Source organism: Priapulus caudatus, unplaced genomic scaffold (genome assembly GCF_000485595.1).
Source record: "Priapulus caudatus unplaced genomic scaffold, Priapulus_caudatus-5.0.1 Scaffold699, whole genome shotgun sequence".
NCBI classification, from domain to species: Eukaryota; Metazoa; Priapulida; class Priapulimorpha; order Priapulimorphida; family Priapulidae; genus Priapulus; species Priapulus caudatus.
The window spans coordinates 36,806-49,216 of NW_014577760.1; the positions used below are offsets into that span (position 1 = coordinate 36,806).

The following is a 12,411-nucleotide window of genomic DNA, read 5'->3' on the forward strand; positions in this document are numbered from 1 at the left end:
TTCTCTCTCTCTCTCTCTCTCTCTCTCTCTCTCTCCCCCTCCCCCCTGACTCCCTCCCTCTCATTCCCCCTCCTCTCTCGACCTCCCTTCCTCTCTTCTTTCTCCCGCTCTTTCTCTCTCCCACCTCTCTCTCCCCCTCTATCTCCACCCTCTCTTTCTCCCCTCCCTCTCTCACTGTCACTCGCATTCTCGGGTTATGACCTTCTATCTACTACGGTCCAGCCTGCAGTTTTTACCACACATGCTAGCTGCTACTGGACACGACTGCGGTTACACCAATGTGTTGTTGATGTCCTCACACTCACTACATGCAGCATTAATGACTGTCCCCGGGCACACACATGTGCTTCACGCATGCGAAGCTACGCGTAATACTCCCACTACACTGTCGCTCTACTCTACGACTAAACTTCCTGGAACGCGCACAATGTTTGTGTACGCGTGCGACTGACTGAGGGTAAGAAGAAATCTGGACTCTCGCACCATTACTGTGTGTGCTAAGCCCTAACAAACGAAAGGCACACAGAAACATCAATCACTGTCGCGGAACGATAAACATTGCCTGTGTAACGCTGTATGATCTACGATTATCTGTGCAATAAACTTTATTTGAATTTGAATTTGAATTTGAATTTTGAGGGTGGTGCGACAGTCACTTGTATGTTTGGTGGTAAGACTGGTTCACCAGCAACGTCCCACATGGCTGTGAAATATCTGACACGCACTTACACTCTAGCTATAGTGTCATAGTGTCTGCTTTCGAGTTGATGCTGCGACCAAGAATTCCCTGTGAAGTGATCTTCTCATCAACAGATTCTCTCGCAGACGACAGAGTGAGTATAAAAAATAGCTTGACCTCTATAAGTCGCTGTTGGAATCAACAAGCACGTCTTGTGGCACTTACGGGGGACATTTGCACTCGGTCTAATTAAAGACCACAAGTTATTTGCATCAGAGCTGTCAAAAGAGTATCGTAAGGAATGGCGTAGAGTTATAGTTGAACTGTTTATAGTTTTTGCTCGGCCCCAGCTCCGTGCTACGCACGTACGAGAGCAACAGCCTGTTGCTTCTCTCAGGGGGGCGGTCGGATTTCACCGCCATCGATCGCAGGTCACTGTCTTTTCACAGTAAATGACACCGACACTTGCGTGTGTGGAGCAGCATCTTTGAGTGTGAGAGAATGACCGGCTGTGTACACTGATCGCCCCCACCCCCACCTCCACCCCCACCCACACCGCTAGCAGCAGGGAGACCAGGGGCCAGGGCAGATGTGCCGCTAGAAAATCGGTGAGAACACAGTTTGTGCTCATGACTCGAGGAGTGAGAAAGTGCGGTTATTCGCGCTTGCTAAAACGTTAGCCGTCAATTTTTTGCGTGGAGGCAAATCTTCGATATTACACATTGTTTTCTTTGAAAGAGCGAAGTACTTAATTTATTGCACTTCTATCTTCAGTTATAACAGGAGGTATCAGTCATGGAAGACGTCGATTGGAGAGATTTGCTGGTTATAGCTGCATACTTTGTCCTGGTGCTTGCAGTTGGACTGACGGTGAGTCATTTACTATATATGTATGCCATTGCTTTATATATATATATGCGTATGTGTACGTGTGCGTTTGAGCGTGCATGTGCGTGTGTGTGTGCGTTCGTATGTGAGTGTGTTTTCTAATAGTGCACATCTCTTTTCTAGGTCACCTTTCTCGCCAGTAAGCGCAATGTGAAAGGCTACTTCCTGGCTTCCCGGGAGATGCTCTGGCTACCGGTATGATTTTATTTTTATTTTTAATTTCATTTTTCTATTAACTCTAGAAACGTACGTTACACAAACAGTTGAAGTGCCATCTGGTATACATACATACAGTCAATTCTGTGTTAGTGGTTACCTCTATAGAACGGACACCTGTCTGTAAGAGCATTTTGAGTATCCCTGGAGTAGTCTGTCTACAGTGAGACCATCTTTAGAGAATGCATGCATGCCTGCCTATGAAGGATACTTTTGACATTTTAACTTAAATTACCTTTATACATCGGTTTTTACAGTAAATTACATTTTCGTTACCAAATAATCACTGATCATTCCATATATAGTTTAGTAATTTAAATTATATAAATAAATAACACTTCCACTACACGCTACGTGGGGAGTGTGGGCTTGCGGGTAGCTGCAAGAAACAATCGCGTATCGCACGACCGTTGATATATAGACGTTTATTCTCTCCGTCACGTCAGGCTTCCGTGCAGCTAGAAAGATGCGCCACCTCGTTACCGCTCGCCTGCCCATCGCTGACTGTGGTTTGTTGTTTGCTCAGGTGGGTGCCTCTCTCTACATGTCCAACATCGGCAGTGAACACTTCATAGGACTGGCAGGAACGGGAGCAGCGTCCGGAATAGCCATTGTCATGTTCGAATTCAGCGTGAGTGAAACCGCTCAACCGCTCCATAGCTTCTTGGGTCATCAGTAGACACGCTATGAATCGTTTAGAAGTAGGACAACATTCGCTTTCGTGGCGGGTTCGGAATTTCTAGTAATGTTACGCGTGACTTTGAGAACTGGTGGGATTTTGGTAGGAATAGCATAGATTTACACTGTTCTTCCTGTGTAACACGTGCAAGCATGATGTCCCTCAATTATTCGCCTCTCTCACTTCGTCGTTGTTTTTCTAGTCGTTGCTGTCTGTGTTACGCGTTGTTGTGCTGGGACGTCGTGCTATGTTCATCGTACGTTTGTTTGTTGTTTTTGTCATTGTTGTTTACATGTTGTTCTCCCTCTCACTGTTGCAGTTGGCAGTGCTGGTCGTCATGCTGGGATGGCTCTTCATGCCCGTGTTCATCATATATTTATTTGTTGTTTGTTTGTTGTCGTTATTGTTGTTTACATGTTGTTCTCCCTCTCACTGTTGCAGTCAGCAGTGCTGGTCGTCATCCTGGGATGGCTCTTCATGCCCGTGTTCATTGCGTCCGGGGTCTACACGATGCCTGGTTACCTGAAGGCAAGGTTCGGAGGCGAGCGCCTACGCATCTACCTCAGCGTCATCTCCCTGCTGATGTACATCGTCACCAAGATCGCGGTGGGTTGACGATCGTGTCACATACATTGTAATTGAGATCGCGGTGGGTTGACGATCGTGTCACATACATTGTCGCCAGATTGAGGAGGGCATACAATCTTATCCCGTACGTCGTCACCTAGATTGAGATGGGTTGACAATCATGTCACGTACATTGTCATCAAGGTCACCATAGGTCAAGCCAAGGTGTACTACATTTTTGTTTAAGTTACATATTGTGCATGTGTATTTTCCTTGCAGGTGTGCATCTATGCTGGAGGTCTGTTCATACAGCTGGCTCTAGGCTGGAACATCTACCTGTGTACCATTGTACTGCTCGCTATCACAGGGGTCTACACCATACTCGGTACTCGTGCTTGTGGCGTCATCTATTGCTGTCTTATTAGCTATTCCTGCCACTGGTTATCTTCCTACCTATACTTTCACTGATGGTTCATGGCAATGAAAAAGTTATGCATATTAGTTTGACTGGTGCTGTGGAAGATCACAATACAAACTTGTTTCGAATGTTTTGCACATGGTTGTATGTATAGTGGTGATTGATTCTAGATTGGTCATGAATTTGCAGGTGGGCTGACGGCTGTTATCTTCACGGACACACTGCAGTCTGTCATCATGCTTATTGGTGCTGTCGCTCTCACTGTCCTAGGTAAGCAGTCCACTCTGCGTGTATAGAATGCTGCGTACAGAAATATTCTGTGTATAGAATGAATTTCTTATGTTACTTAGTTGTGCAGTGTTGTTTCACTGAACTGCAGTGTGACACACCTGATGCTTTAATTGTCTCGGCAGTAACAACAAATCGGTCTCTTGTGTCTCACCCTGTGTACCCTGCCTACTTACAGGGGTACATTACATTACGCTGAGAACGTAGAATTGTTCAGCACAAGCAACTGAATTAACCTTTAGTGCGTTCCCAGGTTTCCAGAAGGTGAACGGTCTGGAGGGACTGCGGGTGAGCTACCCGGACGCCATCCCGTCAACGGTAGACAACGTGACGTTGTGCGGCGTCCCGCGCGACGACGCCTTCAACTTATTCCGGAGTCTGACGACGGGCGACCTGCCCTGGCTCGGTCTCATCCTACAGTCATCGATCGGCTGCATGTGGTACTGGTGCTGCGACCAGGTAAGCATTAGCTGTGACCAGGTAAGCATTAGCTGTGACCAGGTAAGCATTAGCTGTGACCAGGTAAGCATTAGCTGTGACCAGGTAAGCATTAGCTGTGACCAGGTAGGTAAGTGATTGCTGTGACGAGATAAACATTATCTGCAGCCAGGTGGTTATTGGCTTATGGCTAGGGCAACCCATGTCGTCGTTAGAGGGCTGACACATTCGTTAGGGATTGACATAATTGCTAGACAAACCTACGTATAAATTTTCGAATTCTTTCAGGTGATAGTCCAGCGAGCATTGTCGTCGAAGAACCTATCCCACGCGAAAGGTGCTGCCATCTTGTGTGGATATCTGAAACTGTTGCCTCTCTTCATCATGATTTTCCCAGGCATGATCAGCAGGGTCCTCTTCACAGGTTTGTATTCCTTGTTCTTCATGTTCTTCTTCTTCTTCTTCTTCTTCTTCTTCTTCTTCTTCTTCTTCTTCTTCTTTATCCCTCACTTGCGAGCTTCCTCTAGGGAAATGCTTTAAAGCCCTTGCATCAAAAAGTTAAACCTCTAAATACAAGTGCTCTAAGAAGTCTAAAGTTTCAGAGTAATCTATTCTGCTCTAGAGTATTGCACTTCGCCGTCAGCATCTCTCATAACAAGGCTCACTGCTGCACGTCACAACTGCTTTTCTCAAGGTCACGTCAACGTCACGAGTCGCGATTCGTTACGTGAGTCGTTAGCCGATGTGTTGCTCTATTCCGTCATGATATTATTATAATGTCTATTCCACACAGAGGAGGTCGCCTGCGCAGACCCGGACGTGTGCATGGAGGCGTGTGGGAACCCAGCAAGCTGTAGCAACATCGCCTACCCTAAGCTCGTCCTCAGCATTATGCCTATAGGTGAGAGAGGGGCGAAGAAGGAAGAGAAGGAAGATGAGGGGGAAGACTGGGAAAGAGAGTGAGAATGAGAAAGAGAGAGATAGAATGAGAGACAGTGAGAAAGAGAGAGAGGAGAGAGAGAGAGAGAGAGAGAGAGAGAGAGAGAGAGAGAGAGAGAGAGAGAGAGAGAGAGAGACGTAAAGAGAGAGAGAGGACAGGAGAATCACATATGAATGGCATTATGATTTCGCTCGCAGGTTTACGAGGGCTGATGATGGCTGTCATGCTGTCTGCGCTCATGAGCTCCCTCACATCAATATTCAACAGCGCTAGCGCCATCTTTACATTGGACCTGTACCGCAGGTGCCGCCCCCTAGCGGCTGAAACTGAACTACTTCTAGTTGGCAAGTAAGAGAACTGAAATATAAACATGTAACTGAATATAACATGCCATTTTAATGTGATGCAGATTATGAGCAGTGCTAGAAACAGAATATCACTGGATTAGTATATCTGGCTGTATACATCTGTGTTGGAACATTGTGTATTTAGTTGTTGCCGAATGAATCCTACATTAAGATATTGGTACGTAAATCACTATCGTCATCCAAATCATCATCATCGTTATCATCATCCTCATCCTAATTATCATCATCATCATCATCACACTATTCCTTGACCCTAACCCTAATAACCCTTAATTCTAATCTTTAACCATAACCTAACCCTAGCTCTAATTTTCACCTAACCTAATCACCTTGAATCCTACCATAATCTTAAGCCTATCATTTAAAACAAGGGTCCCAAAGTAGGATATGTCACACCTGTTGTTGTGCGGCATTGTTCTGCACTGTTTTCACTTGCAGGGTGTTTGTCCTGCTCATGTGTGCAGTGAGCGTAGCCTGGTTACCCATGATACAGTCGTCACAGGGTGGGCAGCTGTTCCTCTACATACAGGCCATGCAAGGCTACCTCGGCACTCCCATAGGCGCGCTGTTCCTAATCGCGATACTGTGGAAACGAATCAACGAAAAGGTAATGTTGATGTTGGAGCGTTCTAATTTCAAAAGTTTGGCAAAGGAGGGTATATCTCATTTTGCGTGATTTCTTGCCATGTGAATATGCTTGCTGTGATGTCTAACAAACGTTTTGTTTTCAGGGAGCTTTCTGGGCTCTGCTCGCAGCGCACGTCATCGGCATTGGGAAGATCGCCCTCGATTTCAGCTACCCAGAGCCCCCTTGTGGGGAACCAGATGAGCGCCCTCTGCTGGTCAGCAAGGTGCACTTCCTCTACTTTGGCTCCATCGAGATGTTGATAGTGTTCGCCGTGGCAACGGCGGTCAGCCTGATGACCAAGTGTCAGCCAGACAGCGAGGTAAGAGCCAGAGTGAGCTTATACACTAGAAAATGCACTTTATAGAGCAACACTTTGCGATTCTAGTTGGAAGGCAATGCTAAAGCTGCTAAGTGTGAAAGTGAAACATTTATGTATTTACAGACAAGTGTTAGCATTCCGTTAAACTTTGATGAAGACACAACCCGCATGTGGGTCCCCCCCCCACCCACTTCCAGGCAAAATGGGTTAATTAGCTTACAACCCTGATAAAGTATCGTAACGAGGTAAATGTACAATTAAGAAGCTATGCGATCATGCCCGTACGATCATAGCAAGGTCAGCAGGAGACTTTGAGAGCCACATGGCTTTAAGAGCCACAACGTGTTATGTATCTTGCAGTTGAAGTCTGTCACATGGTGGACGAGGTTTGAATGTGGCGAGGAGCAGCCACTAGAGGCCGCCACTGAGAAGGTGCAGAAGATGGATGTGCAGGAAGAGCAGTGTACGTATCTCTCATTTAATATCCCGCGGGCATCCTTGTTGCTTTCCCACGTCCTATGAATTTTCCCTCATAGCTTTCTGTCTGCTTGATGAATTTACAAGATGTGTTTGTTATGATGATGCCGATTTTCTGTGCTTCAAGTCGAAGAACATTCGTCTTGTACCGACTCAAATCTAGTTATGTTGAGTGTAGCATTATGCAGAGCGCATAGTATCAGCAGAAAGAGGTGTGGGCATTAATAACAAACATGGCCGGTGTTGCAGCCGAGAGTTCCAGCCACTCACGGCTCTTCAACGTGCTGTGCGGAGTGACGACAGCCGAGGGCGGCGACGATGGCGCCACCTGTCTGAAATCCATACAAGAAACGACGCGTAACAGAGTCATCCTGGCCGTCAATGCGGGCTTCCTGCTCACCACCACGCTGGTGCTCTGCATTATATTCCGCTAAAATCACATCCGCAGTCTAGGTGCGAGGCATACCGAGTCTAATCGTGGCGAGGTGTGTGGAAACGTTGTACGTCACGTGTGTAAACTAGCATGGACTACGGACAAACAAGGAAAAGGGTTTGGAAGTACTGTAATATTGCAGATTCACAGACCCACCACTTTATAGCTGTTGTAAAAATTTCTAATGGATGCCATGTTTACAAATATTCAAAATAAGCAGCCAGCTATAGTATTGTTTTATGTTAGTCTTTAACTATGAATAAATAACTGATCGTTTTTAACCATAACCTGATTATGGTTATAACAAGATAACATCATATAACAATATATAACATTAGGTAGCATTCTTTGTTGTTCCATTTAGCAGATAGTATGAAATCTGCAATGCATTTATAGTGTAGAAATGTATACTGCTGCATAGTGTATTCATATGCCACCGAACTATGCCTGAAAGGGTTGTAAAATTGTTTACTCTCTAAATATTGATGTTTTATACTATATAGCAAATTATGCCAACGACACTGCATGTACTTATCATTTTGAAATACTCATAAATACAAAAAAGTAGTATTTGAAAAACTTCTATTTAATTTGTTGGGGTTTCAATCTTTTCCTAGTACAAATCATAGGGCTACAAAAGTCTATACAAATGCGGGCCCTCATGACGTGGAGAGTATTTCGCAAGACGTATCTAAAGCTCTGCTACAGACCTGCTACATACTACAATGCATGTAAAACTCACGACGTCAGTCACAATACAGCCAACCTCAGTCCCAGTTCACCACGCAAAGAACAGCCAGTAGACCAGAGCAGTGAGAAATACCAGGAACAAGATGTTCCACAAGACATAGATGTTACATCGCGCACCTCTTCTAACTAGAGGCATTTTTGACACTTCTAAATGGTATTTTAACACTCGATATAAAAACCACCGCACAACAATAATCGCACAGACGAACGCTAACTACGGCAGGGTTTTTAAGCAATACAGCGAGCACACTAACCTTAACACGTCGGTTGGTCACTGAGTGGTCATCTACAAACAAACAGCATAAATTTTATTTTACGAAGCTCTGACCACCTATTCGGAAACACACAACCGACAAGTTACTGAATGAGGTAGGCTTTACCTGCATTCCCTCTCACCCTCCTCAACACTAACAATAGTTTTCAGGAAGGAATTATAGTTCATAATGGAATTATAAAAAAACACTAATTTTCAGCAGACGACTAGAGATGGCGCTGCATACGCAGGGTATCTCTATAGCTTGTCCGAGTAGTAATTCTTTTTCGGTATCACTACGGTCGGGTCGGTGGGACGCCTGAAACCAGAGCAGCAGTCGGATACCTTTTCCGCGTTCCTCTCACAGCACTTTATCATTGCCTCGATCGCACTGGTGCAGTCAGGCTCCTGAAAGCCCTTGGAGTCCAAACAGCGCTGTATGGCACATGCGTACTTCTTACATGGGTCCGTTGATGGTCTGGACATGACCCACCAACACTGAGTTTTTTTCACAGTTTTGTTGCTTCCCTGTTTGAGCTTTTCATTAAATGTACATGCCGCAGATCACATGAATCTGCTTCTTAATCACTCGTGGTGTGTGCACACTAGTTGCTCGTCTGTCAGGAATGCAGCAAGTTGGGGGATTATTCAGATTTCTTGCCGTACTGCAGAGGAAAGAAAAATAATCGGCGACGAAAGCACACGTACACAAAACAACATCTATTATTCATATCGCAATCATGTCAGGCTTGCAAAAATTTATAGTGTGTGGTTTTCTTTAACTTTTTTCTGCTTTACCTGTAAACAGAATTTTTTGGCCAATGCATACATAATTGTACTGTGATTACACATGCACAATCTCAAGGTTGTGCGAACGCTACATTACCCCTGAGGTTCTGAGCTGTTAATCACTACAAACCCGCAGATTTATACCTTGTTTGTAATCCACTGCACATCCTCCAGCGCACGGCGTGAGATCTGCAATATCCTGTCCTTGTCTATCTCATATTTGTGGCTGTTGAACTGCTGCAGGTAGAGAACGACATCACTGAGAAGTTATTCAGTAGTAGTAGCAGTAAAAATAGAAGCATCTTATGCAATAAAAGCTCATCCTATTATTCGATTAATGGCAGAAACACAGAGGCAGTTGGATTTTACATTCCCATGCTTCCTCTTACTCCTATTAGTAACAGTAATCAGAGATCCTCTAAAAGTATTTCTTACAGAAGCAACATTATTAAGAAAATCCATTGGTCGTAGGCGCCACCTATCTATTTCATATAGCTACACTTGGCAGCTTCTCTATGTTTCACTGATATGAGATGAGCAGGGTCTCAGCTCGCAGCCAACTTTAACCACGGACCTGAACGCTGAGCACATTACCTTCTTACATACAGCTGTACAATACTATCGGTATCACATCAAACTATCGATGTACTTTAACGTGCTCCTGAAGCCACATATCTAATACAAATGGCATTAAGTTAAGAACTGAACCGCAAAAGTCTGCGGTATAGAAGCAGGACATGGATGGATGTGTTTACACGTGGTTTCGCTGCTGTTACGCACCTGTCGTAGCTGGTGCCTGTAGTGTGCGCCCGCGTGATCTGGTAATTGCCTAAGCTGACGTAGAAGGTGTCTGTACAGACTAACTGGAGACCTAACCACAGTGTTAACAGCAGTCCCGGCAGGCATAGCTCACATCAGTTCTGAAACCAAGCACATACAAACTATAAATAATAGTATGTCTTTATCTACACAACTGTCCACGATGACGTATATATATGTTAATAATATTAGATACCAAGGATAACATCCCTGCAAATGGAGATGAGAGCTGAGCATTTTGTCAAGTAGCCTTACGAGACTATTTCGAATGGAAATCAATTCGATTTTCTTTCCTGTCTCATCACTATTGTATTCTCCCTCAAGGATAATGTATCATTCACAGAAATGTCTACTGCCTCTTTCGTCTGCTGCACTATCCAACATTTTGAGGCATTTCACATGTGAACGAATTCGTCGCGGCGTGCGATTTACCGGATGTGCTCCAGTCAGACTTGCACTGCAATCTGCATTCCATTTTGGCATTAGTAAAAGTGAAGACTTTCCTTTGCACACGCAAATACAGTAAAGACACAATCTTACACGTGCATAACCACCTAACTGACCCCGACCAACGCTCTAAGCTTACAGACCCTCTCCCCGCACAAAAGACTCACCGCAGGAGCCAAGCCGCCGTTACGTAATAGTCACCTAAGCACAAAAGCCACATACGGCAAACCTCGTTAGATGGCCAACTCATTTAGCAAGTGGAAGACAGGCGACTCGTAGGTGTGCCAGAAACTGGTCAGTACAATCACACGGGCGATGCTTCTACGACCAACGATACAGGTTCTGCGATGGGTCAACAGAGAGGCTGTGGTGCTCAGTAAAAGGTAGGCTTTTCACAGAGCTAGATTGAGATAAATTTTTAGATATATGTCTTGTTGCAATATAGATTAGATAAAATATATATGTGACTGTGCTGCACATAATAAGATTCAAAGCTGACTTGATATCAATAGAACTTTTTTCACCAGCAAAATTCAACAATATTTTTTTCACATTGATAGAGTCCTTGTGTAGGTCAGAAAGCAGATTAATATTGTCTTTAGATGGTTAATTCTTTGATATATCTATCATTTATTAACACGGCTAAACTTGCACCTATTTAATTTACTAGTAAATCCTTATACACACTGTGAGCCGTTTTTTATTACTTGGATTTATGGGGATTTATGGTATGTTTCGGCTTTTTGCCAGTGATACATGATGTGTTGTATATATCTATGTAGTCCGAGATTCCTCTGACCAATGCCCACACCGACGATTTTGGTGGTTTTGGTGTGGGTTTTGGTGGGCTAACCCACACCAAAACCACCAAAATCGTCGGTGTGGGCATTGGTCAGAGGAATCTCGGACTAATATCTATGGTGATACATTGATTATTCATAATAATTAATATGTACATGTATCATCTACATATCGTGTATCACTAGTACGTACATCTCCCAAGTTGTGGATTAGCCTTTGACCTTTACGGTTGTTGATTTTTTTATTTGATATGATAATCTGCATAGCTGTAGGCCCTACACATCATGGACAGATAACCGTGTCGTGTGCATAGTCGTGATACTAATAGTGCATCGACATAGGGCCTAGTTCCTAACGGAAAGGTAAGTAATGGAACATTACATATAGTTGTTGCTATATAAATTACAGTATTGTAATCATGAACGTGTATACTACATTATAACATTGAGTCTGAATGAGTACGTAGTACTAGTAGTAGTAGTGGTGGATAGGATATTTACTACTATAGTACTGGGTGTGTCAAATAGGATTTTGCCGGGCCAGAGCAATATTTGCTTCTACATTTACGATATTAGGCAGATATATTACTGAAAGGGCACATAGACAAAGCTAAGCATAAACCTCACACCCAACCATCTTACCACTTATCATCTCGTCCCTACCTACCCATTACTATTAGTAGTTCGTAGTCCATGGCCACCAAATCCCTGTTTATGTGCAACGCTGAGTCACTGAGGGCAGTGCAGCGGGTACTGTCGATCTACAGCAGAGATGATGACGTCATTCCGTCTCTACCAGGGGTCGATCGTGACGTACGCGCATGTACATGTAATCCGTAATGTACATCGCGGAGTTAATGAGACAAACCCAGGAGTTAATGAGACAATTTGTCTCATTAACTCCTGATGTAATGCAATCTTCAGATATATATATCTCGAGTAAATATGTGCATAAATGTTTGTGATTATTATTTACTCCTGATATATATATATATCACGTATAGATATATATAGGGTATCTTTACGCGGTCTATACAACCAAGAAGTAACTCGCAAAAAAACAAATAATATCAATGTAATAACAATAAACAAATTTTATGAAGGATGTGAAGTTCTGATGAACTGACATTCTTGTCAGATTTTAGTAATAAATGTTGGCGCCGGTAAAAATACATTACTGTATAGGCCCTACATGCATTACAATACCGTATATTT

At 43.9% G+C, this 12,411-nt stretch overlaps 4 protein-coding genes across 8 annotated transcripts in view; 3 read left to right on the forward strand and 1 right to left on the reverse strand.

Moving 5' to 3' along the window:
- Positions 1-320, forward strand: part of LOC106812907 (sodium/glucose cotransporter 2-like) — a 1,874-nt gene extending 1,554 nt beyond the window's left edge. The window contains exon 5 of the mRNA XM_014816913.1: positions 315-320. Coding sequence (XP_014672399.1) covers positions 315-320 — 6 coding nt within the window. The remainder of the gene's footprint in view (positions 1-314) is intronic.
- A 951-nt stretch (positions 321-1,271) lies between these two features.
- Positions 1,272-7,923, forward strand: LOC106812913 (sodium/glucose cotransporter 4-like). Its single transcript, XM_014816923.1, has 15 exons — positions 1,272-1,287; positions 1,454-1,549; positions 1,691-1,762; positions 2,310-2,414; positions 2,904-3,068; positions 3,309-3,414; positions 3,637-3,717; positions 3,989-4,194; positions 4,462-4,597; positions 4,967-5,074; positions 5,311-5,461; positions 5,920-6,088; positions 6,213-6,428; positions 6,789-6,891; positions 7,155-7,923. The coding sequence occupies exons 2-15, from the start codon at positions 1,475-1,477 to the stop codon at positions 7,337-7,339; spliced, it is 1,878 nt and encodes a 625-aa protein (XP_014672409.1). The 5' UTR covers positions 1,272-1,287; positions 1,454-1,474; the 3' UTR covers positions 7,340-7,923.
- LOC106812914 (LYR motif-containing protein 9-like) lies at positions 7,904-11,963 on the reverse strand. Of its 5 annotated transcripts, none has more exons than XR_001394399.1 (4): positions 11,864-11,963; positions 9,911-10,050; positions 9,275-9,367; positions 7,904-9,006 (listed from the first exon to the last, which is right to left on the reverse strand). XR_001394399.1 is itself a non-coding variant. In XM_014816924.1 (3 exons), the coding sequence occupies exons 1-3, from the start codon at positions 10,034-10,036 to the stop codon at positions 8,986-8,988; spliced, it is 240 nt and encodes a 79-aa protein (XP_014672410.1). In that variant the 5' UTR covers positions 10,037-10,068; the 3' UTR covers positions 7,904-8,985. The 5 variants fall into 5 exon arrangements, 1 of the variants encoding a protein (XP_014672410.1); XR_001394401.1 differs by having other exon boundaries at positions 11,839-11,948; XR_001394400.1 differs by lacking the exon at positions 11,864-11,963 and adding an exon at positions 10,382-10,512.
- An 8-nt stretch (positions 11,964-11,971) lies between these two features.
- LOC106812908 (3 beta-hydroxysteroid dehydrogenase/Delta 5-->4-isomerase type 2-like) overlaps positions 11,972-12,411 on the forward strand; it is a 2,442-nt gene continuing 2,002 nt past the window's right edge. Inside the window, exon 1 of the mRNA XM_014816914.1 lies at positions 11,972-12,019. Within this exon, the coding sequence (XP_014672400.1) occupies positions 11,972-12,019 (48 nt within the window). The remainder of the gene's footprint in view (positions 12,020-12,411) is intronic.

What these genes read in the sequence shown, in the direction of transcription:
- LOC106812913 (XM_014816923.1), top strand. Translation starts at nt 1,475, where the DNA reads ATGGAAGACGTCGATTGGAGAGATTTGCTGGTTATAGCTGCATACTTT. An exon ending in AGGGGTCTACACCATACTCG is followed by an intron (nt 3,415 to 3,636) that starts GTACTCGTGCTT and finishes ATGAATTTGCAG; the next exon opens with GTGGGCTGACGGCTGTTATC. An exon ending in TGTCGCTCTCACTGTCCTAG is followed by an intron (nt 3,718 to 3,988) that starts GTAAGCAGTCCA and finishes GTGCGTTCCCAG; the next exon opens with GTTTCCAGAAGGTGAACGGT.
- LOC106812914 (XM_014816924.1), bottom strand. Translation starts at nt 10,036, where the DNA reads ATGCCTGCCGGGACTGCTGTTAACACTGTGGTTAGGTCTCCAGTTAGT. An exon ending in ACAGGCACCAGCTACGACAG is followed by an intron (nt 9,368 to 9,910) that starts GTGCGTAACAGC and finishes CTCTACCTGCAG; the next exon opens with CAGTTCAACAGCCACAAATA. An exon ending in TGCAGTGGATTACAAACAAG is followed by an intron (nt 9,007 to 9,274) that starts GTATAAATCTGC and finishes TTTCCTCTGCAG; the next exon opens with TACGGCAAGAAATCTGAATA.